The sequence below is a fragment of the Canis aureus genome, chromosome 14 (assembly GCF_053574225.1).
Source record: "Canis aureus isolate CA01 chromosome 14, VMU_Caureus_v.1.0, whole genome shotgun sequence".
NCBI lineage: Eukaryota > Metazoa > Chordata > Mammalia > Carnivora > Canidae > Canis > Canis aureus.
Window position 1 is genome coordinate 63905531 of NC_135624.1, and position 25629 is coordinate 63931159.

General features: G+C 39.6%; 1 protein-coding gene across 4 annotated transcripts in view; it reads left to right on the forward strand.

Moving 5' to 3' along the window:
- SLC4A4 (solute carrier family 4 member 4) overlaps nt 1-25629 on the forward strand; it is a 343869-nt gene that overhangs the window by 62964 nt on the left and 255276 nt on the right. For all 4 annotated transcript variants that reach the window (XM_077848312.1, XM_077848309.1, XM_077848311.1 and 1 more), the window contains exon 3: nt 2275-2454. In XM_077848312.1, coding sequence (XP_077704438.1) covers nt 2275-2454 — 180 coding nt within the window. The remainder of the gene's footprint in view (nt 1-2274; nt 2455-25629) is intronic.

Here is a 25629-nt window from a genome sequence, read left to right on the forward strand (position 1 = left end):
GATAAAGTGAGTGAGGTGTGTGTGTATGTGTGTGTGTGTGAGAGAGAGGGACAGAGAGAGAGAGAGAGAGAGAGAACCTGAGGCAGGAGCTAGAAGAGATGGGGATAAGCTGAATCTTCTTCATAGGGGTGGGGTGGGGGACGGCATGTGATCATGATGTGAATAAGATGACACCATATTTGTGATGTTACACCTCCAGTTAGGTCCCAGAAGTTAAGGTATTCTCCTCTCCATGGGCCTTGAAAGCTCACTCTCTGAATCACCCACCCTCTTGGTTAGGTTGACAACAAAAAGAGTTTATAGTCAGAAATCTTATCTTAGAATCCTATCGACCCATATAAACTATTTTTTAAATGACTTATCAAAGACACTGTGCAGATTTGGGTAGATACATATAAAGATCTTTCTGTGTAACATCAATTTGACTAATATAGCTTAACTGCCCCCCCCTTTTTTTGCTTAGTTGCCATTATTTAATAAGATATAGAAAATATTTAATGTGATAGGCTTTAAAATTTTCCAATTTCTTAATTTTTTTCATGACGTTTTCCTAATTCCTGAATGAAAGCAACCAAGCTCTCAGTGTTTGATTTACTGAAGAAATTGGTTGGCTTTGCTTACATATATTGTGTGAGTTGAGATAAAGCTGCAGGACTCCCTTGGTAACTGGAGCACAGGAAACAATTGACACTGTTTCTTAATTCACATTGTTTCTGAGACATTTCCTACTTCCTAGTATAATATAGCTTTCCCATGAGAACAATTTGCTTGCAAATGGTTAGACATGATAAATTTCTCATTGGCACTCATTCTGTGAAGAGAATTTCACTGTGCTTTGTAATAGTTGAGTTGGTGTGTGTGTCTATGTGTGTTGAGGGGAGTTTCATACTTTATATAGATGCCTCCAACTTCATTCCAAATACCAGATTTTTTTGGAATGCTAACCCATTCATTTAGGGATCTGCATTCCTTAGTTGGAAGCTTTCTCTTGAAGGAGCATATAATTGTTTTAATCCTTCCAATTTAAGGGAACATCCCTGTGAATTATAGTGTTTTTAGATATGCCTGATGGGTTACTGTGGAGAGTAACTCGCAGTAGTTTATATTAGACGTACTGCATGTATACGTATTGCATGTTAGGTGTGTGATATTATCTGTGGTACTGTAAAGTGGTCATCAAGGAGTAATTCCAGAATAGGAAATGGGAAAGATGAGATAATCTAATCTAATTTGCAGTTAAAAAAAAAGTTTTCACATTTCTTCCGAGATAGTGGTTCCCACATTCAGAAGTTATGCTGTATATAAAGTGAAAGTAAAAGTTTCCCATTTTTTTTTAAAGATGTGGAACTTTGAGTTCCTTTTTTTCCCCCGTCTTATCAGATTTTGTAAAAATAATACCACTTGTCAGTTTTGCAGCTTCTTCCATCTAGAGAACTAAAAGCATTTCACAATCTTTTTTCCTCATGCCCTTCTCTTCAAGGCAATTTTTGCTGGGCTGGGTTTATTTTTATCATTGCAACAACCAGTTTTTAGAAACTTTTGGAAACGAAAAAAGAAAAATGAGAATGGCACTGTAACTGACATTCATTTTAGCTGTTTCCTAGTGTGAACATTTGAGTATTTCTAAAATCTTCTCTCCAACTATGTCTTATTTTTTCTCAATTTGTCCCAGTTCTAAGTCTCTATTCTGCTGATTTGGTTAAAAAAAAAAAAAAAAAGAAAGAAAAAAAAGTTTTAATGCAAGAGCTTATCTGCAGCAGAATGACTTCTTGAACTTTGAGTTAGATCTTTATTTTTTTGCTGCTCCCAGACCTCCTTTTTCGGTACCCTGAACAGGACTCAGGAGGGTTAGAACTGGAAAGGTCTCCAGGGATCACCCAGTGTAAGCCTCTTGCTATACAAATGACGAGATTGAGGCCCAGAATGGTTAAGGGACATGCTCAAGGTCAAATAGCTAATTGATGACGGAGGTATGGCTGGATCAGGGATTCCTGATTTCTGGGTTGGCATTTCTTGGCTTCCCTAAACTTTTAAAAGGAGTCTATCTGAGTGGCACTGGAGTACACCCTCACAGAATCCTAGCACCAGCCAACAGATTGAATTATACTCTAGCGAACTGAAAATTGGGAAGAGATTTTATTTTTCCAGTTTATTTGTCAAATATAAAATGGTAATGAATTCATGGACATTTTCTTCTGACCTGAGGAGCTTGTGAAATTTATATGCAGCAGAGAATGTGATTTGAAATGACTGATGATCTGTGACCTTTCTTAGGCCACCATACCATCTACATTGGGGTCCATGTGCCGAAGAGCTACAGGAGAAGGAGACGCCACAAGAGAAAGACAGGGCACAAAGAAAAGAAGGAAAAAGAAAGAGTCTCTGAGAACTATTCTGATAAATCAGATGTGGAAAATGCTGATGAATCCAGCAGCAGCATCCTGAAGCCTCTCAGTGAGTACTCTCTGGGTGTTGCTCCCTTTCACCACCTCACTCTATATCTTTGGGAAAGACATCTTTTAGGATCTTGTGACTAATGGGAGGGGCACAATGGTAGTGGGGTGGTCTCCTCTAAAAGATAGTGTCTGTGGGACTCTTTTTTTTTTTTTTTTTTTGTCCTAGCAGGTTGTTCTAGCAGGGAATCTGGTAGGAAGGATTCTGAAAAGATCTGATGAAATTTAGGCATGCTTGTGTATTGTACATTTTGACTAATGAAACAGGGCAGAGTGTTATAGATGATGGTATTTAACTGTAGGAATCAATAGTAACAGGAAGACTCAAAGAAATTTTTGGATTGCTTTTGCTTAAAATAGGTTTTATTAAGACAGTAGATCAAGATGAGAACTATATATACATATGACATTGATAGGGTTATAGATGACATTTAACCAGGTGGTGGGCCAGGTTGATGATTTGAAAGGGAGGAGTGGAAAAACATCCTGTAAGCCAGAGAAGAACGTAGATTGGTACAGTTCTTGAAACGTTGAGGATATTAAATATCATACATTGGATAGAAGCGTTATTAAGAACAGAGTAATAGGAATTCAGAGAACAAACACTCAAGGATTCAATTGATAGGGTGGACTGTATGTTTAGGTATATGCATATGTTGCTTTTGCTTCTTCTGATGTGGAGAATATTTGGCTATCTGGGGAGCTTTGTGGCTGAAGTGAGAATGAATATGTGAAGCAGGGAGAAGCGATAGAAACACATGCCAATTTTGGGAGATTCCCCAACAGGAGCTACATAGTGACAGCTTTTCATGTTGGCAGAGCTCTGTACATTCTTCATCTTTTCGCTACAGTTGCAGAAATGTGGAACCTGCAATAAAATGCACCATGGGTGGCACAGATAAAGATCTGGCTCAGTCATTGCAGGTGATGAGAGGCCAAATTAGAATTAACAGCTCAGGAGTGTTGAAAAGTGAATTTACAGAGTTAAATTAAAGACGGTGTGAAGTGTGGTGATGTGAATCTGCGAATCTTGTAGTCTCACTACCGAAACTGAGCAGGTGGCTTCGAAGCTAGTGAAGTACTATCCGGAGAGGAACAGCACAGATGGACCACCAGATTAGAGAGCAAAGGTTGGAGGAAAGCTTGGAGATAGACCACAAAATTAAGACTTAAACATATTAGAATAAATGTAAGACAGAAAGGATCAAAGGGCAGGATATAAGAATTCTGTGCTTTTCATCAGAACGTTGGGGAAAAGCCTTTCTGAAAGGAGTCCTTCACATACCGACTAAAATAATGGGGTCTGTTTCAAGCAAAGTCCTTGGGGCAGCCCGGATGGCTCAGTGGTTTAGTGCAGGGTGTGATCCTGGAGACCGGGGATCGAGTCCCGCGTCGGGCTCCCTGGAGGGAGCCTGCTTCTCCCTCTGCCTGTGTCTCTGCCTCTCTCTCTCTCTCTCTCTCTCAGTCACTCTCTCTCTGTGTCTCATGAATAAATAAAATCTTTTTTTTAATAAATTTATTTTTTATTGGTGTTCAATTTACCAACATACAGAATAACACCCAATGCTCATCCCGTCAAGTGTCCCCCTCAGCGCCCGTCACCCAGTCACCCCCATCCCCCGCCCTCCTCCCCTTCTACCACCCCTAGTTCATTTCCCAGAGTTAGGAGTCTTCATGTTCTGTCTCCCTTTCTGATATTTCCCATACATTTCTTCTCCCTTCCCTTATATTCCCTTTCACTATTATTTATATTCCCTAAATGAATGTGACCATATAATGTTTGTCCTTCTCCGACTGACTTACTTCACTCAGCCTAATACCCTCCAGTTCCATCCACGTTGAAGCAAATGGTGGGTATTTGTCGTTTCTAATAGCTGAGGAATATTCCATTGTATACATAGGCCACATCTTCTTTATCCATCATCTTTCGTTGGACACCGAGGCTCCTTCCACAGCTTGGCTATTGTGGACATTGCTGCTAGAAACATCGGGGTGCAGGTGTCCCGGCGTTTCACTGCATCTGTATCTTTGGGGTAAATCCCCAGCAGTGCAATTGCTGGGTCATAGGGCAGGTCTATTTTTAACCCTTTGAGGAACCTCCTCAGTTTTCCAGAGTGGCTGCACCAGTTCACATTCCCTCCAACAGTATTAGAGGGTTCCCCTTTCTCCGCATCCTCTCCAACATTTGTTGTTTCCTGCCTTGTTAATGTTCCCCATTCTCACTGGTGTGAGGTGGGATCTCATTGTGGTTTTGATTTGTATTTCCCTGATGGCAAGTGATGCAGAGCATTTTCTCATATGCATGTTGGCCATGTCTATGTCTTCCTCTGTGAGATTTCTCTTCATGTCTTTTGCCCATTTCATGATTGGATTGTTTGTTTCTTTGGTGTTGAGTTTAAGAAGTTCTTTACAGATCTTGGAAACTAGCCCTTTATCTGATACGTCATTTGCAAATAGCCTCTCCCATTCTGTAGGTTGTCTTTGAGTTTTGTTGACTGTATCCTTTGCTGTGCAGAAGCTTCTTATCTTGATGAAGTCCCAATAGTTCATTTTTGCTTTTGTTTCTTTTGCCTTCGTGGATGTATCTTGCAAGAAGTTACTGTGGCCGAGTTCAAAAAGGGTGTTGCCTGCGTTCTCCTCTAGAATTTTGATGGAATCTTGTCTCACATTTAGATCTTTCATCCATTTTGAGTTTATCTTTGTGTCTGGTGCAAGAGAGTGGTCTAGTTTCATTCTTCTGCATGTGGATGTCCAATTTTCCCAGCACCATTTATTGAAGAGACTGTCTTTCTTCCAGTGGATAGTCTTTCCTCCTTTATCGAATATTAGTTGCCCATAAGGTTCAGGGTCCACTTCTGGATTCTCTATTCTGCTCCATTGATCTATGTGTCTGTGTTTGTGCCAGTACCACACTGTCTTGATGACCACAGCTTTGTAGTACAACCTGAAATCTGGCATCGTGATGCCCCCAGCTATGGTTTTCTTTTTTAAAATTCCCCTGCTATTCGGGGTCTTTTCTGATTCCACACAAATCTTAAGATGCTTTGTTCCAACTCTCTGAAGAAAGTCCATGGTATTTTGATAGGGATTGCATTAAACGTGTACATTGCCCTGGGTAACATTGACATTTTCACAATATTAATTCTGCCAATCCATGAGCATGGAATATTTTTCCATCTCTTTGTGTCTTCCTCAATGTCTTTCAGAAGTGTTTATAGTTTTTAGGGTATAGATCCTTTACCTCTTTGGTTAGGTTTATTCCTAGGTATCTTATGCTTTTGGGTGCAGTTGTAAATGGGATTGACTCCTTAATTTCTCTTTCTTCAGTCTCATTGTTAGTGTATAGAAATGCCACTGACTTCTGGGCATTGATTTTGTATCCTGCCACACTGCCAAATTGCTGTATGAGTTCTAGCAATCTTGGGGTGGAGGCTTTTGGGTTTTCTATGTAGAGTATCATGTCATCGGCGAAGAGGGAGAATTTGACTTCTTCTTTGCCAATTTGAATGCCTTTAATGTCTTTTTGTTGCCTGATTGCTGAGGCTAGGACTTCCAGTACTATGTTGAATAGCAGTGGTGAGAGTGGACATCCATGTCTTATTCCTGATCCTAGGGGAAAGGCTCCCAGTGCTTCCCCATTGAGAATGATATTTGCTGTGGGCTTTTCATAGATGGCTTTTAAGATGTCGAGGAAAGTTCCCTCTATCCCTACACTCTGAAGAGTTTTGATCAGGAATGGATGCTGTATTTTGTCAAATGCTTTCTCTGCATCTAATGAGAGGATCACATGGTTCTTGGTTTTTCTCTTGCTAATATGATGAATCACATAGATTGTTTTATGAGTGTTATAAATAAATAAAATCTTTAAAAAAATTTAAAAAGTCCTTGAAATGCAGATAAAAAAGGTCATAGTTAATACTCTGCATAGTTAATACTCTGCACCCCTTTGCCAAATAAAGTGCTACTGTTTATCTCTATTTGCTGTCTGTTTGGGCAAAGCCTGTGCCAGAACCATAGGTGCTCTCCCCTGTGTGTGTGTGTGTGTGTGTGTGTGTGTGTGTGTGTTATAAGAGAGGGAGAGAGAGATATCTGACTCTTTCCCTCCCTCTGTCTCTAAGTCATCTCTCATTTTGCAATGTAGGAACAAGAGCGTATCGTCACTGTAAATAATAAAAGGGTGAGAGATGCTCACCTAGACGAGTGGGCCAAGGGATTTTGAGATAATTATGTACCAGCTTTTCAGGAAGGGCAACAGAAACAATGCCAGTAACACTCAGATAGGTAAAAGGGAACGAACAGATCAGAATGGTACTGAGACTAAAAGTGCATCAGTCATGGGAGCATTCAGGGACCAGTTAGAGCACAGCTTGTAAAAGAAACAAGGCCGTCTATTCTCTTTCCCTCTGAGGCCTCCTCCCTGAGGGAGTACTGCGTTGTGTTGTACACTCAGTTTCCGAGAGGGTCCTATGGAGAGACTATTGTTAGGGACCAGGTTGTTCAGTGATCATAAGAAAATTATTTGTAAATGTACATTTTATAGTTAGTTATTTCTTGCCAGTAAATAAGTTATGCTATATATATACACCTCGACGTATTTGACATGTGTTATTCATTTTTTTTAAAAGAGCATTGCTGATTTTATTTATTTGTTTGTTTATTTATTTTTAGAGGGAGAGAGAGCGACAGAGAGAGCAGGGGAGGGGCAAAGAGAGAGGGAATAAGAGAATCTCAAGCAGGCTGCATGCCCAGCACAAAGCCCAATTTGGGGCTTGATCTCATGACCCCGAGGTCGTGACGTGAACTGAGATTAAGAGTTGGACGCTTGGGTGCCTGGGTGCCTGAGTTGGTTGAACATCTGTCTTTGGCTCAGGTCATGATCCCGGGATCCTGGGATTCAGCACCACGTCTGGCTCCCTGCGCAGCGGGGTCTGCTTCTCCCTCTGGCCCTGCCCCTACTCATGTTCTCTTTTTCTCTCCCTCAAATAAATAAATAAAATCTTTAAACAAAAAAGAGTTTGTTGCTTAACCAAAGAGTTGGATGCTTAACTGAGCCATCCATGCACCCCAGTGGGTCATCCAATTTGATATCAAGGTCCCTTTAGAAATTTGTATTTTCTCTACTGCTTATCATGGAGACTGAACGGATGGGTAGCTGGTTTATCTGGAACTCTTGTATGTGAAAGTCAGAATTTTTGCACCCGGGTATAGAAAGGCATTTAAGCCTAGGTTTTTGGGAAAGCTACAGGGCTCTGGCATCAACATGACAATAAAATCCTTATGGGAAAACTCACTGAAATATCTGCCTAGTATACCATTACTGTTTCTCAAGAACAACCACGCACAGTTTCTGTTATTCTTGGATCCAGGGTGCTTGAGTTCCTTATGCACATACAGGCATACCGTGTCCCATAGATCAGATTCCTGCAGGAGCCTGACATTATATCAGGTGATGCTTGTAACTTCTGGAAAAACCCTGTATATAAATAGAGTAACTTGAGAGTCATCTCTGATTTTTCCCTTGTTTCGTCCTCATATACAATCCATTAATGACTTTCATTGGTTCTATTTCTAAAATATATCTGAATCTGTCTATTCTTTTTCAGTTTAGCTGGCACATTCTGGTTCAGAGACTCATCATCTCTTGCTTAGACAATTGCAACAAGCTCCACTCTTCACATCTTTACCACCCAGAGGCAACAAGAATCATCATAAAGTACAAATTGGGTTAGGCCCTTCTTCCCCTGAAAATTTCCTCTTGTCCTTAGAATAAAATCTTGATTGGGCATCTTGGCCCACAGGGTCTCACCAAGTCCTGTTATGTGTCGTCCTCATCTTACTTTACTTCAGCCACGCTGATTTTTCAGTTCACTGGTGCCCAGACCTTTTCTGCCTCAGGGCCTTTGCATATCTAATCCTGTCTTCCTGGAATGGTCACCCCATTTTTGTCCTGGTTAGTTTTTCTTTCTCTTTGTGTTCTAGCTTTCAAATGTTATGGAGACAGGCCTTTTCCTATGACTCTATCTAACATAGGTTCTCCAATGTCACTCTTTCTCAGCTCTTTCTGTCCTTCCTAATTCATGCTCCAATTTGTGATTTTGTGAGCCAGCAGCTTTGTCTTGTGCTGATGCTTGATTGTTAGCGCTGTGAGGGATAGGATCAGATTTGACTTGTTCACTATGTTATTTCTGGCATTTGGCACAGTGCCTGGCACATAGTATGTGCCTAATAAATTGAAAAGTAATTGAGTGAATGGATTACTACTGCAGAAAACATAAATATTGCTTTTATTGGTCTGAATATTTCACATTAACTGATAAAGAGCTAGCTGATTTTCTTGTTTTTAATTCTTACACATCATCTTTGTATTTCCCTGCTCTGCCTTCTTCCCTTGCTGCATAAAATCTGGTCCTAACTTTTAATTATTCCACTTTGGAAAGTGCCTCATTATTTCAACTATTGCTAAAGTGGTATTTTGGTTTTGGGTAGATGACTCCCGAGTGTGTTGAGTTGCTTGTCGCCCACAGCTGATGGAAGGAATTCATCCACAGGGCACATGGATTCATCGTGTACACTTAAAAATGCTTACTATTCTGCACAGAATTCAGGCAGCTCAGCTTCAGAAGCCATGTTAAAGAGGCATGGAATTCAATAATGAAGGGAATTTAGAAGAAGAAATAAGCCTAGTATCTTCCAGGATTTAGGCACATCAGCAGGATGACATAATTAACAGGTTCATTTGGCTCTTAATAGAGATGCTGCTTCTTTTCTTCATGGCTCCCATGTCAAGGCAGGGCTTCTAAAAAGTGAGTGTTTTGATTCCCACACATCTGGAGCCTTGAGGTGGAACTAGATTTGTTTCTCTGAGCTTGGCGGCAGCCCTGAGTCCTTACACAGCTGTTCTTCCCACTGTGGTGTCCGAGCTGCCGGCCCAGCTTGGGACACTGAGAAGGAAATGCATGTGAGAAGGTGTGGTTCACTGAGCAACGGGGAGAGAGCCTGGGAAAGAAGAGTGAAATGGAAGAGCAAGCAGGAGGAGAGACAAGGGAATGAGGAGGTGGTGTGGAGTGGGTGGTGGAGAGAAAAGTTAGATTGTGCTCTTTCTTAAAAATAATCCTTTTTGCCTCCTCCACCATGCACTTTTTTTTTTTTTTTTTAAGTTAGCAGCTGCCATCCTCTGAGGGTTGCCCAGAAAGTGGGTGGGAAGGTGGTCTTTGATGAGATAGGCCCTAGAAACACACCACAACTTCCCACCACAAATGGTTTTGACCTCTGAACCTCTCATTTTGTTAGTGTCCTGGGATATTTGTGGGGGAATCACATGCCACTGGGAGTGCAGAGACTCTGAAGATGTGTAAAATGTTAGGAAACAGAGCTGCAAACAGAATATCCTGCTCAGCATATTGGTCTGATGTGTAATATGTTTTTTGACAAGCTTGAACATGCATCAGTGCTTGGAGGGGCTAACTGCTTCTCACATGTATGACATGCCTGTTGTGGAATCATATTGCGACGTATGTGCATATAGACACTCATTCAGTCTTGTGGTATTCTTTTTTTTTTTTTTTTTAGCTCTTTGGATATGTACCAGAACTGATGGATTTATGCTAGTGAACATTGTTCTGTGAGCTGGGAACAATGGATGCCAGTTGGTGGTCCAGTTAGATTCAGGAAACTGAAACAGAGAAATGGGGAGCTGCTTTTGTTTGGTGCTTCCGGGTAAATGAACAGAGTAACTGTTCATAAGAGCCAAGATTATTTGGGGTTTTGTCATTTGACTTCCCCTTTTCCCACCCCTCTACCTGACTTCATTCTTTTTTTTTTTTAAATATTATTTATTTATTTGACAGAGAGAGAGAGAGAGAGAGAGAGAGAGAGAGAGAACAAGCAGGGATGGAGTCCCACATAGGCTTCCCTCGTGGAGCCTGCTTCTCCCTCTGCCTGTCTCTGCCTCTCTCTCTCTGTGTGTCTCATGAATAAATAAATAAAACCTTAAAAAAAAGAAAAGGGATGTGTGTGAAATGAGGTAGATTCTGTCCCCGTTAAGAGACAAAACACAGCACAAAAGAACTATGTGGTCTCTTTCACCCTCTTCTCATTTTTTTGTCTTATATAAGTAGGAGGAAGTACTTTTCTTTAGGTCTGAAACAAAGGCTCTTTATATTTAAAAAGTAATTTGAAAACAAACTTTTTAGAAGGGGCACTTGTGATGTAATTTTACTGAGAAGGCAGTGGTTAGGGACACATATTCGAGCCAGATTGACTTTGAATCCCAGCTCATATCAGCAGTGCAACTTTGGCAAAGATACTTAACCTCTCTATACTCTAGTCTCCTCATTTGTGAAAAAGAGATAATCCTAGAATTTAATTCATATGGGACGCCTGGGTGGCTCAGCGGTTGAGCTTCTGCCTTTGGCTCAGGGTGTGATCCCACCGTTCTGGGATCAAGTCCCACATCGGGCTCCCTGCATGGAGCCTGCTTCTTTCTTTTTTTTTTTTTTTTTTATGGAGTCTGCTTCTACCTCTGCCTATGTCTCTGCCTTCTCTCTGTCTCTCTCATGGATAAATAAGTAATAAAAAAATCTAAAAAAAAAAAAAGAATTTATAGTGTTCTAAGGATTAAATGAGTAGTGCATCTGCTTAACAATGATGGTTATCAATTATTATTTTGAATTACTCTGAACAAACTCATTTTCCCCATCATTATACACAGGTAACGCCAAAAAGCTTCAGACTAAGACTTTGTAGAGATTAATATCCTGTGAACACTAATCACTATTCTTTACGCTTTTCTGAACTTTTCTACTACAAATTCCCGCTGACTATTGCTTCAGCATGGCTCCTCGATCTCAATGGCATCATTGAGAGAACTAACCTAAGTTTAGTCTCTTAACTTGCTAGTGGTGTCACCTGGATGGTGACTGGTAGGTAAAAAGCCCAATGAAACAAGGCTTTCAAGGGGCAGCAGAAGTGACTCTGCTTACTGACTCTGTTCTTGATTTTCATCAACAGTTGGGATTCCCAGTTCTGGGTCCCTGCAAGTAAGTGGGCTGTTTGCTCCTTCATGAGAAGGATCTCTTTCTGGCTCTTTGTGTTTCTCAGTGAGACTAGTCCAGTGAATGGCTATTGGGTGGGACAAGTCAGCAACTTGAAGGCAGTGTTGTACAGAAAGGAAACATGTTTAGCATATTTGTGTTTTTGGTGGCACTGGGTTGGCTCAGCAAATGTGGTGTTTTGTGTGGTACAAATAATTGCTGTTTATTCCTCTGTGACGCTGGTGAATATAGGAGGACTGTGTTGTGGTGCTTTTGTCTTCTTTAGCCAGTTAAGCATATACATCTCTCAAGGAGCTTTGAATTTCTGAAATTCAGTTCTCCTGAAGTCACCTTGAAGTGCCCTTCGAATGGCAGTTCTTACACTGTGGAAGGGTGTCCTTTCTTGTTGCCTCTGACTATTCTATGACAATAGTTATTCCGTTTTATCCTGCCATAAGATGTTATGAATAGTGTGTTTACATGTGTCATGGGAGAGTTGATGTTGTTTCTATATATAGTGACTCATGAGTTCAGGAGGCCTCTAAGGGTTCTACTGTGTTCCAGGTGCTAGGGGACTCTGGGCTAAAAGGAGGTTGTGATTTGGGATGGAAAACAGAGGAAACCCCAGCAGTGTGTGGAAGTTAAGATGTAAAATATACTTTAATGAAGTGAGTGGGGGTGTGAGTGACTGTCTGCCATAGGCATTACCACTTAAGCAGAAGGCAGGACGTGTGCTATGGTTTAGGTTCAAGTTTCTAACACAGGAAGCTTGGGGGTGTGAGTATATTTGTGAGCATGTGTGTGATTATTGGAATTGAGTGGAATATTGGAATATTTCTTTTTAGTCGAGTATAGTTGACACATCATGTTGCAAGATTAGTTTCAGGTGTACAACATTAAACACCTCTATATGCTATGCTGTGCTCAGCACAAGTGTAGCTACCATCTGTCACTGTGCAACACTATTACAACATCATTGACCTTATTGCCTGGTAAGGATCTTCCTGAAATGGTATTCTGTTTAGGAAATTTCTCATATTGAAGAAAATAGTTCTTAAAGGACTACATGTGTTCTTGATACCAGGGATTTAGATTCCAGCCTTTATGAGTTTGAACTGTTGATGCAGTAGTAGTTGAGATGAGGGACCATTGAAGGCCATGGATATATTCTACAAATAAGTTCTCTGGAATTCTTCCATGACCACAATCTGGAAGCAGGGATGTTGGGTTCTTTTAATAACTTCCCCATGCAAGGGGAGTGTTACTTGATTTTTTATCACATTTTTATGAAGGTGTTGTGAGCATAGAGTCCCTACTCTCCTGGTTGCCTATATAATCAAAATCTCAATTATCCTTGACTCTTTCCTGTTCTTTTTCTTCCATAGCCAGCCACTTACAGAGTCCTATTGGTTTTTCCTTCACAGCCTCTCATGTCTGCCCTTTCCTTTGAATTCCCAAGGCAACATCTTATTTGGGTTTTCAGCCTTCAGATTTTTCTTTGAAATAGAAGGGACTTTTTTTTTTTTTTTCAGACAAGGCTGCCAGATATCTTAAATGCACTTTATCTTGTCTTTCTTTAATTAAACAAGCAAACAAACAAATAAGCAAAATTCTTCTAATGCTCATTACTTAAAGCAGGTTTCTAACTTGGGGTGCTTACACATTAAGAGTAAACTGACAATGTAATGGCGTTTCCTCTATTATTTTTACTATCTTAAGTTGCTTAATGAAAATTATAGGTTTACTCTGTTTCTTCAAGGCCTTAAAGACTGCATTTGTACCAACTCATAACAGCTTTCCCAGTTTTTGAACTTCTGTGGCAAGTATCACCTACATTACATGTTCTGGTACTTAGGTTGGTAACGCTTCCCATACTGACTTGCCTGTTTCATTCAAGTGTGTGCCATCTCTCCAATAGCATCTTTAGAGCTTCAAGGGCAGGAGCAATATCTCATACTTATTTTGAGTCGTTTTCTGAAATAGCATATCCTTTGCATGGATGCATAAATAAAATGTCCAGAAATTACCAATTAGTTTAAAATATTCCAGTCTGTCTGAGAAAATAAAAACTGAAGAGGAAAGGTTATGTGATGATTCAGTATTAACAACTACTTTAGTTAAAAAAAATGCTACCCCTTCAACCTAAATCTTACTGAAGTGTGATTAAAATAGAAATCACCAGTGTTGTGCAATAGAGTGAGTTGAATGATGGTGAAATGACAAGAGAGAAGGCCAGGAAAAGTGATCTTGCTCATGCCATATAGTTCTAAAACTTTGTTTTGCAGTGACTAATTAGCACATAAATAAAATAGAAATTGTCAGTGTTTTCAAAACAGAAATAAAAGTGCTACCCTGCATGTACTTTTCCTCAGGGGGAAATATTCAAATTTTTGAAAATATGCATGTTAATGTAAGCATGCAAAATATAATTTAAGATGACATTTCTCTAAAGAACCATATAGCATGTTGAGTTGCAATAAGCCTGCCTCTGCTTACGACTATTCATTTAGGATTCTTATTCCACTGTGATGAGTGAGGATAGTATGTAAAAGAGGCTACTTAGGATAGTGAGATTTGTTAATTACTGAGTGTGTCATCAAGGCTGTTTGTGGACTGTCTTACACAGGGAATCTTAAGAGTTGTTTATTTGTGTGTATCATGGATAAACAGATTAATCTATGTTGCTGCAGAGGTGAACTTAGATGGCCTTTGTGCATCCTTCTAGAATTAGAATTTAGTGATTTTGAAACAAGAACATCCCTGAAACTCTTTATTCTGTTGCTGTTTGTCATTTAAGCAAAATTCCATTAAAAAAAAAAAAAAAAGCAGGATGCACTTGCTACCCTTACTTAAAGCTACTACTAGTAGAGGTGTTACTGTGATACAGCACTCAGTATTAAAATTATTTTTTATCAGTTACCAAGATTTTATCACAAAGGCCACAAAAGAAGGCAGTTATATTTAATTGCTTCTGCTTCATTTATGAGGCTTTGGGAAGGGATAATTTAGGTGTAATGGAAAATGTGACTTCTGAAGGCAAATTCACAGTAAACATGTGGGCCATATAGCTAGCTGTGTTTGTTTAAGACCCAAGTTGTTTTCAGTAGAAAATAGGCTGATTTCTGTTGCCAAGGCATGGGGATAGCAACTCCTATAACTATAAACTCACTGCAGATTCACCCAATATCCAGAACACATGCATGAGCAACTATAAAATCTTAAATCAATTTTTGTCTCTTATTTGGTTACTTCTTGTGAAACTGCTGAGAACCCCAAACAAAAACCAAGGAAACAAACAAGCAAAAAATTTCAGAAAGGCTTTTGGATTATTATGTATTGATGTCCACACCCAAAAACAATGAATATTCTCTCTTGTTAGTCCAAGTCTTAAATGTAGATTTTGAACAAAAGATAACTTTAGTTTAGAAGAATTAAAGGGCGATAACTGGTATTCTACTGGCCACTTCATTTAGATCAAATGCTAATCAAAATTTTTGGAAGTATGTGTGTAAAGTGTTGCTCAAGGAAACTTTCCTACTCTTTGCATGCTCACACCAAACTTGGAAGGATTACAGATTTTATTCCCCCATGAAACTGGCTGGAAATCTGTCTACACTGCATTCTCTTTAAGCTCCCTTTCTTATTTTGTGGTTCCTTCTGACATTTGTAAAAACATGGTGGTAAATAAAATGGGGTAAATTTGAGGAGCTTCTTTGCATATTTTTGTATAGAGGCGCACGTGCCAGAGATGCTTTTCTCATTTTGGGGGAGGTGGCGAGAATGCGCTGTCTTTAAGAGTGGGAATGGGGACAATTGTTTTAGTCGAAGGCTCATACTAGTTTAGATGAAAAAGAAATCAGTCAAGAGCAATATATAAGAAAGACCAAGCTGGAGAATATAGTTCTTTCTAAATAACAATTTGGTTTTCAAAATGTCATTGAGTTCTATATTTTGGCCAGTTGCGGGAATGGGGGGAGAACAAACATGAAGGACAGTGAAGGTGAGAAGAGACAAAGGAGATGACAGATTATCAGAAAGAGGGAGTGGAGGAACCCTCACTATCAAGAAAGGCAGTGAGATCAAAGAAAAGCGGAAAAATCCCTGGGCTGATGGCAAAGGGTGACATGTCACCACCCCTCAAAGTAGAGCCCTATCACCTTAGCAGGACCAGGTCTCTCCATAGTCTCCTCAAACCAGTTTTGAGTAACCTCTGCCTGACTTATCTTTAGTTCCCTAGGGGTAGCTTTTTCACTATGATTATGTAATGATTACAGTGATTCTGTAACTAGCTTCCTTTCATTTTTATATTATATTTCTTTTTTTCATATTGGTTTTAGAGTCCTCTGTACAAGGCGATCCTCTTTGTAAGAAGTTTGGGGCTTGTCTTGTGGCTACAGTAGTCTTTTTCTTGATATTTGTTTTTGTTTTGGTGTGTGTGTGTGTGTATGTGTTTATACCAGAGCACCATTGTGTAAATAAAATAATTTTTAATATTCTAAAAATGTTATTTTAAGTATTCTCTATTCTTCTAGCTCGTCACTTATTATAACTCTGCAATTCAATTTATACTCCTTATAAGAGATTACCCCCAGGGATTTGATCAGCCACAAGACAAAACTGGAGGAAGTTACTTACTTTATACCGAGGCTACCCTTAGTGTCCACACCAAATCCAAGTCTGGCCTCTTAGTAATCTGCCTGATGACAGTGGAAATTCAGAGTGAGGCAATGGGACTTTTTTGGAAGACAGCTGGGTCTAGGGGAATTTTTGTAAGCAATGAACCATTCTTTAATTGAAACCACTGGATGTGGTTAGTAGTTTATTTTAAAAACACCATATGTTAGTCCATTCCTATACACTGTGACAATCATAGTTAATCAAAAGCTGCTTGTGACATTCCTGCTCCGTGTTCATAAAAGAGTGGCTTGCTTCCTTGAAATCCTGAACTCTGTGCCAAATGCCAACATGTTCACAATTGCAGTTTGGCTCTTATAGGCAGTTGTGTAACTTTTTGAGTATGTGGTAGGTTTTTATTTATTTTTGTCACTTTCACTAATTTGTCATATTCTTAAATGGAAAAATGTTTTCTCAGCCTTTTGTTTGGTAAACAGTGACTTTTATTCCTTTCTCCATGGTTCCCCTGAGAGGAAATAAGCTCATGTAACTGCTTTTTGACCCTCCTTTCTGGCCAGAAAGCCACGCGAATGCATGATCTCATTGAGACATGATCTATTCTTATGAAGCATAAGCTTGTAAGCTTGTCATCATCCTTCAGGGTGCTTGGGCAGGCACCCGGTTAGCCACCACGATAGGGTGAGAAGAGAGATGCAGCCACATCCGTGATCCTGCAGTGCAGTAGAGTGTAAGTCAGTTCATTTCATTTAGGTTTAATTCATTTTGATCCAATCCAAGAAATGTTTATGGACTACTTCTTCTCAGTTGTAGTCCTGGACAATGGGCCTGCAGAGATGAAAATTTCATGGAAAAACTGACAGTTTAGTAGAGAAAATGATGCCAATCAGGCAAATCTAGGAGAATGTCAATAATTGCTCTTGTGGAATTATACCCAAGGTGGGATAAGAGCATAAAGGATGTGCCTAAATTAGGCAGTGGGAGTGTGTTGGGAAGTAATGAAGGGAGGGTGAGGAGCTGCCCCTTCATTCAGGCGTAGACCAGCACAGATGGTGAGCAAGCCAAGGTGCTTCCCCCAGAACATCCCTTCTCCCTTCAGAAGGAAGGAACATGGTGGTTTTCTTTGTACTTAAATAACTGGGAAAGTCCATTTGGGGGGACTCTGCTTAGTAGTCTGTCTGATGTTCATTTTCTTTTTCTTCTTTATCCCCAGAATCCCAATTTTGTTCATGAGAGCATTGTGACAGCTAAAAACCTTGATTTCCTTGTGCCTAGAGATGGCCGTGTGACTCGGCCTGACCAGTAAGATGGAAGCTTAGGTGTCCTTGGTGGTGCTTGGGTGAAATGTATCATTTTCTGATGGAAAGGGTTAGGAGGCTGACACACATTTTAATGGGTATGGTGAATTAATACTTTAGTTCAATTATTTACTTTGTAAATAGTAAAAAATTATCATATGATTTTTACTTCCAGGGTGGAAGACCTGGTATCTCTTAACTCTGTCATTATCACTGGAGAGCCTGAGTAACCCCTTATAGTTTCTAGGTTAATCTGTTTATGTTTGTTTACCCTTTCTCTTTCTCTTCTTATTAAGGAAGATTACAAGAAATAATAATAATGAATTTGTGTATAAGTAGCTTAAATTTCTTTGTCAAATGTTGATAATAATAATAAAATTAATATTTATTGAACATGCATTGTCGTCTAGGTCCACTGCAGGTACCTAAAATATCTAACTTTAGTTTTCCTCATCAAAGTCCTCAGAAGTTGATGTCCTCTTTTTGGGGTTGAGCACATTGAAGCTTGCAAACATGAATGACTCACCGGGCATTACACGGTTGGCAAGTAGCATTACTGGGACACTGAGGTCTCTTTGACTCCAAGCAAAGGCTTTTAACCATTGCACTACAGTGATTATGAAAAAGGTTGGATTGGGCTTTTTCACAGTTTTATGCTAGAGTGAATGAAACTGGAAAGACATTGTACACATCCACATTCCATTTGTGTTGACAATATCGATTCTTACTAATCCAAAACCCGCACAAATAAATGTTAACTTGCATGTATGGTAAGTGCTGTAGTTGAGTGTGGCCTATGGTACTATAAAATCTAACAGTGAGAGTTGAACCAAATTAGAGAGACCAGGAAATAACTGAAGTCTCTGAGAAAGCCATGCTTGAGTTGAGTTCTGAAGGATGAGAAAGAGAAATGTGGTAAACGTTGAGGAGAACAATACAGTAGGTAAAGAGAAGAGCATAGAACAAGGCTCTGTGCCCCTAGGAGGCATGATGAGCCTAAGTACTTTTGTTTAAGACATGACATCAACACTGCCTGAATATGGGGAGGCCTCACTGAGAAAAATTTCGACTAAAAAATAATTTCGGGGGCACCCGGGTGGCTCAGTTGGTTAAGCGTCTGTCTTCGGCTCAGGTCATGATCCCAGGATCCTGGGATGGAGCCCCGTGTTGGGCTCCCTGCTCAGTGTGGAGTCTGGTTCTCCTTCTCCCTCTGGCTCCGTGTGCTCTGTCTCTCAAATAAATAAATAAGTCTCTAAAAAAGGATTTCATGTTTTTTTGGACTAGTATTTGAGAAAATGAAAGATACCAATTTCAGGTTAATAATTAGGCACATACAATGCCAAACGCACGGAGGTTAAGTTAAAGCATCAATTTTTAACCTAAGTTTAAAAGCAGAACTTTCTGCTTTCCAACTTCACATTTTGTTCCCACTGCTGTTTTATCTTCTGGATCACCTCTAACTTCTGCTTATGTGACATTACCTTCTTTTCTGCAAATACTGCTTCCTACTATATCAGTATGTCAAAGAAAGCATTTGTTTTTGAGCCGTGAGTGCGTCTCAGCAAAAGCTTTTGGCGTTGGCAGGAGAGGTACATTCCTACCTTCTCTGGTAGCTACATGACCGTCTGCTTTGACGTAGTACTCTGTTGGCAGTCAAGATCATCTCCTGAGGATACCAGTTCTACAGTTTAGAATACAAAAGGGTAGAGGGGCAAACCATTCTGGGAGAATGTTTCAGGAGCATTGACTTTAAATCATACACATGCCTTTTCTATCTGTCACTCACATGATGTAAGGAAGAGAAGGAGGATTGAGTGACAGGGTCAAGAGGATAGAAAACCTCAGCCCTGCTTCTGCTTACTCAGTGATTCCCTTCCAGGGTGACTTTACATATATCACCACAGCATGGAAGGGTATCTTACCCTGACGATTTATACTGTGGTTTTGATTTATTACCTTTTTATGTCAGAGCCAGGACAAGAAGAGAAGTGTCTGATACAAAAGGAGATTTTGTTTGGCCAGAAGGATTTTGAAAACTTTATATACTAAGGACATCAGTGTATTTTTGCTCACTGTACTTTTGAAATCTGTGATCAGGAAATGTGTATAGTCCCTAAAAAGAAATCAGAAAAGGTCCCAGGAAGGCCTTATGACTACAGCAAAATATATATTTTTATATCACTTTTCATGTTCTCACACTTTGCCTTTTCTTTCTTTGCCTCATGTTGCATTTTTTCTATCAAAGTTATTTTGGATGGCATTGAAAGTTTTTCCCTGGGCCCTCTGTACACAGTTCAAAGGGCATTCAGAGAGTTGAGTAAGCTGAGTTGACTATACATTGCAAAATATTTTATTTTTGTATAGTGCTATATAACTTATAGAGCTTTTTATACACGATATCCAATTGTGCCATAACTCTTGATGCAATTAAAGCAAGCATTATTCCTGTTTAAGAAATACGAATCAGAGGCTTCTTCCGCAGGCTAACAACCTGCCTGAGGTCACATCCTGGACTGGAGGAGTCAGGCTTAGTATGGGGTCTTTGGACTCCTGCTCTGGCTTCCTTTATACTGTATCACGAAGCTGTAATACTGGAGTGGTTGGGCTGAAAATGAGCATTTGATCGGGTGCAATCAAGTCCTGGAGGATTCCATTATTCATTTCTCCAAAGCTCAGTGTATTCAAAATTAGAAAATTATAGCTATGAATAGTTGTTTTCCACTTGATTGGTCTAAAGTCAACTGAATCCTAGAGAAAAATCCTTTGCAAGTGGGTTGCCTTGGAAATGGATGAGCCTAGCAGTGGAATAACTTTTACTGTATTTGAAATTCCAGCAGTTTAGGTGACAGTTGTGTCTTTCTGAAGAGTGTGGGCGGACTCTGAACGGGCTTTTCCCATTGCTCATCAGCCTGGCCGTCGGTACTCTCGCTAGCAGCAGTCACTCATTTTCACAGATGTCTTTTAAAAATCTTTTTTGGTTGTTTCTTTCTTTCCTTTTTTTTTTTTTTTTTTTTTTGAGTTCAGAATATGTAGAAGTAACTTCTTTTTGGCATATCGCACCATTTGTCCTTGCTGAGCAAATAGTTGATGCTAGGAGATGCATACTGACTTGTGTAGGAGCCTGCCACATTTGTAGAGTACTTTAGACTTAATAAAGGGCTGTCACTTCCAGGATAAATGTTTGATGACCTTGTGAAAAATCTAATGTCCATTTTATTATTCCTTTCTTTTACAGATAAGGTAAAGCAAGATTTACAAAAGCAGTTATTACACAGTGGTTACGACCACAGGCTGGGAATCTTGCTTGGGTTCAGATCCTCGTATACCTTACTTACCAGTTTTTTTTTTTTTTGTTTGTTTGTTTGTTTGTTTTATGGTGAGCAAGTCACTTGACACTTCTCAGAGAGTCTCAGTTCTTAAAATCTATAGAGTAAAGTTGAGAAAGGTGCCTGTACTCATTGGGTTGTAAGGGTTAAGTGAGTTCTGCGGCTTCCACAGGATACCGGCAAATAACAAGGCTCAGTGTAGAGTACTTATTATTAAGTGACTTGATCATATTCCCACATTATCAGTGAGCAGGGTTGAGACTTGAACCCATGGCCTTCAACTCTCCCCCTACCTCATCTTTTCAGCAGCTTCCTTCTCTCCTCCACTAGCAGGTAGCTGCTGCCCTAAGTTTTCAGTGAGGGGAATGGGGTTTTTGGAATAAAAGACTTCAAGATGCTCAGAGAACATTTGAACTCCTGGAATAAGTTGGCAAATTATTCTAAAAATGGAGTAACACCTACCCTCCCTATTATTAAAAGCTGCTTGGTTCTAGCCCAAATTTAGCTTTTTAAAAAATCCCCCTCTCTGAATTACATTAATAGTATATGAGTCCTTCTGGATGTACCAATTGATGTGACATATAAGGTGTCATTGGGAAGGGATTAAGGGGAGTGGTTGGAGTCCCACATTGTAAACTCCCTTGCGACCCACAGCCTGCTCCTGTGATGGATCCTGTGAGAATGAGGGTGCAGCTCACAGGCTCGTGAGAAACAGAACACGGTCTCATTTGCACTGTTCTTTACTCAGATCAGCTTAGATCAACGGCCAAACAATTAAGTTGGCTTGAGTTATTACTGAATTAGAATTGTTCCTTGAAGCGTTTACATTTATTTCCACTGTGCCCTCTTCTTTTTCTGGTGGGTCCTGCTGGAGCTTTCTAGTGAGCCTAGCTAGTGAGCATGGTAGCTGCTTCTACCCCCCCCACCCCCACCCCGCATACACATCTCCCATGTTTGCCTGCAGGGGTCCTCAGTCCTGAACCATATGTGTGTGTGCATGTGCGCGTGTGTGCACATGTGCTCTCACTCCTGCAGACACTCACCCCTTCTCAGATGATGAAAATAATAATATCTAGCCTTATATAGCACTTGACAGGTGACAAAACACATTTGTATATGTAAATGAATCTGAAAGGTCTTCAGAGATCATTGTTCCTACTTGACATGAGAGACTATAGATCTGAAAGGCTCAATGAACTGTGCAGAGAGAGGGGGTAAATGTAAGAAATAGGACCTGAAGGCCTCAAGTCTGGTACTCTTTTCCTAATACTTAAATCAATATTTTCCCCTGGACTGAATTAATTAGCTAGTTAGTTAACAGCTTCTCACGCCGTACAAAAGATTTAGGTGTCTTGTAGTAATTACGTAAGGGTGAAAATAGATGTTAAAACCAGGGAGAATGTTCAGTATGCAGAACCACTAGTACTGATGTTGTTACTAGAGTTGAATTTATTTTGTCTCTGAGCTTCCTGGCAGCCAAGATAAGAGAGGGAGAGGGAGAGGGGGAGGGAGAGGGAGAGGGGGAGGGAGGATATATATATATATATATATATATATATATATATATATATATATATATATATGTATATAATAGGTTACATATTTCATATCAGAAAAAAAAAGCATGCTTAAAGGAAAATAGGATTAGTAATTTTTCACTTGAGCCTTTAGATAAGGGGCAATAAGAATAATGGAAGATAATGACCTCAACCAAATTTTATAGCTGTACAATACCATAAAAATGTATTGCAAGGAGGCTGACATTTGTTGGGTTCCTATTATGCGTCAGGCACCATCTTAGGAACTTTGTAATGTATGCTTTATTTTAAACTCTCATAAACATTTAATTATTACAACTGTCTATCTTTTAAAGGTATCAAAGGTATACCTTTTGATGATGAGGAGACTCTGCCTTGAGGAATTGATATAACTTCCTCAAGGTCACACAGCTGGTAAGAAATAAACCTATAGTAAGGCCTAGACCTGGTCTGATGCTGGACCCCATGCTCTTCGTACACTATCATGCTGTTACAATGTTTTAAGAAGATAAGTATCTAGAATCAGGTTTACCATCTTCTCGTGGTTCTATTTATCCAGGGATATGTTTTTAGGGGATCCAGATTAGAGGATCATCTGTAAGCATTTCTTCTCTTATCCAGGCTTTAGTAGGAGGTGGGTAGTAGAAAAGCTCCTGTTCTGTTGCTGCTTGACAGTCTTTTCCTAAATTAGGGATCATGGTTATTTTTTGTTGTTGTTGAATGGTACACACTTATTCAAGTTACCATCTTTAGTCTTCCCAGCAGTCCAGTGTGGAAAGTGCCATTATTATTCACATTTTGCAGTTGGAGAAAGTGAGGCTTGCTGAGATTAAATGACTCACAAAGGATCACAGCTGCTCAGTAGCCAGATTCAAATACAGGTCTCTTTGGCTCTAATGAGAGCTCTCATGAGTCTCTTATTAAGAGTGGTAAAGTCATTAATCTCCCGGGAAAGCGGAGATCCTAATCTAGATTCTTCTCTGAAATGAAGATCATTCCACTTTAGCGCTGAGATAGACTGCAGGGATACCACCAGCAAGTCTGAATTTCCTGGAAAGGCAGTTGGGTCACCTTTGGCATATGTTCATACTTTAGTGTGTAGAATTTCACATCATGGATCATGAATAATATGACTTTGATATGGAGAATTTTCAAAGAAGATGTTCCTGATAGTTTTCACACCTATGGGAGAACCTTAAAAATGTTTTAGTGGATTTTATTTTATGGGGTCCCTGAGGGGGAATGAACTACTAAATATTGGCATGTCAAGAATTGATATGAGTAAGTTTAATTTTGGGAAATGCAGCCAAATGTAATGATTTTAGTTTAGAATAGTTAATACAGAATTGTTCTGACAGTTCTTTAATACCACGATCAATTATGTAGGTAAAGTCACTTTCATTTTGTGATTATTCTAATACTAATAACCACCACTTTCACCATCACTATGGTAAGAATTCTTAACATTCACTGAGTATTTTTCTGAGTGCTTGATAAGTAGTAACTCATTTAATCCCCATAGCAAGCCTATGAGGGAGGTGTAATTATTAACTCCATTCTCTAAATGAAGAAACAGAGAGAGTTGAGTAAGTCACCCAAGGCAGACAGCTGATGAATGGCTTGTGCACTGCACCAGTCTGCTCTCTGTATGGTGGATTGAATAAAGGAAATCATATTCCTTTTCTGTGTTGCAGGTTACAAAGCAACCAGTTCATAGGCAAGACATTTTAAACCCTTAAAAATAGAAATTAGTAATGGGGGCAGAGATGCAAAAAAACAGTGTAAGATTGCTAGCTCACTTAGGAGGAGACCACTTTTGCCCAGCCTAATCCTTGTTGTGGGGAAAGAATCACATGATGGGGAGGCTCCACTGAGCTCATGTAGTTTGGTTCATAGTTGGTTTCAATCCACAGAATCAAAAGTTGGTTAAAAGCCTAGAAAATTCAATCTTATGACATTGTTCTTGACAGGTATCTTCACAGGGTAGGGCACATTGTTTCAAGGACTGATAGTAGCATACTTTTGCCTAAAATTCACCTGATCCTTAAGCTGAGTTTTGGATTGAGAATTCTAGATGTGCATGCTGATCAAGAAAAAACTGGCATATCATTTTGAAGGAATAGTCAAGTGATAAGAAGTCTGCAGGTTTGAGAAGTATATTGGTTAAGCTTGAATGCTGAAATCAGATTGACTTGATTAGATGTGTGGCTTGAGCCATTTTACTAACTTCTCTTAAGTGTTAGTTTTCTCATCTGAAAAATGGGGCTAATACTACCTAACTCAGAGTGATTGTGATGATTAAATGAAGTAATCAATATGAATTGTTTTGCCTATCACCAGCAGATTATAAACTCTGAATAAATATGTGCCATCTAAGATTGCCCGGCAACTCAGAATGGGGTAATCTATGTTCTGAGTCCACTCAAATAGAATTAGACATGAAGAATTAGAGCAGTTTGGCAAGGAATGGGGGTCACCAAATAGAATATTCCTGGGTAATTTAGGTGTCAGAATTTGTGTTCTTATATGCAGTTAGTACCTTTGGAGAAGTTTGAGGCTCTAATTAGCAAACTCTGTAGAATTTCTTTCCAGCCTGCAAGGGAGGAGGGTGGACTGTGGTAAAGTGGGGAGGGCCCTGAGCTGGTACAGAAGCGTTCTAGTCTGGCTATGCCACTCACCAGCTCTTTAACATTGGGCACTTTCTTGATGGTTTTGGGCTTCAATCTACTGAGCTGTGGAATGAGGGTTTTGTAGAGGTAATCTCTAAATTTTCTTCAGCTCTCACATTCTACTGTAAATTAGGTTTTATGAAAACTAGATAAACTAATCAGTTAAAAGTTGTCAAAAAGAGCTTTTTTTTAAAAAAATAGTCACAAATAAGAAGAGAGAGAGAGAGGGGAAATAAATAAAACAAAATAAAATAAAAAGTCTGAAGTAGGTTGCTAGAGATTCTGTGTTTTATTCCAGGGTGTCCCTTAGGGCCAAATGACCCTTTATTGTCTTTCATTGATTCCTTTGGAGAAATGTCCTCAGCTCATTCACAGGCCGGGGATCTTTTGCTTCCTTCCTTGATTGAAAAAAATGCTTTAAAATTCTTTCACAGCAACAGCAGGAGTGGCCCCAAAGGATGCAGGCACAGGAAACGCCTTTACTTCCATGGTTGCCAGAGGCAGTCTTTTCTGAGTTGCCCTGAGCTGTCACCAGAGTGAATATATGAATGAATCAAATGAATAGGGAAGATAAGTCCAAATAACAGAACACTGTTTTGTTTTGTTTGTTTTGTTTTTCTTCCTCCCCAAGAACAATTCTGTCTTGAGCAAAGGGTCATTTAGCCTGGAGATGTAGTTGGC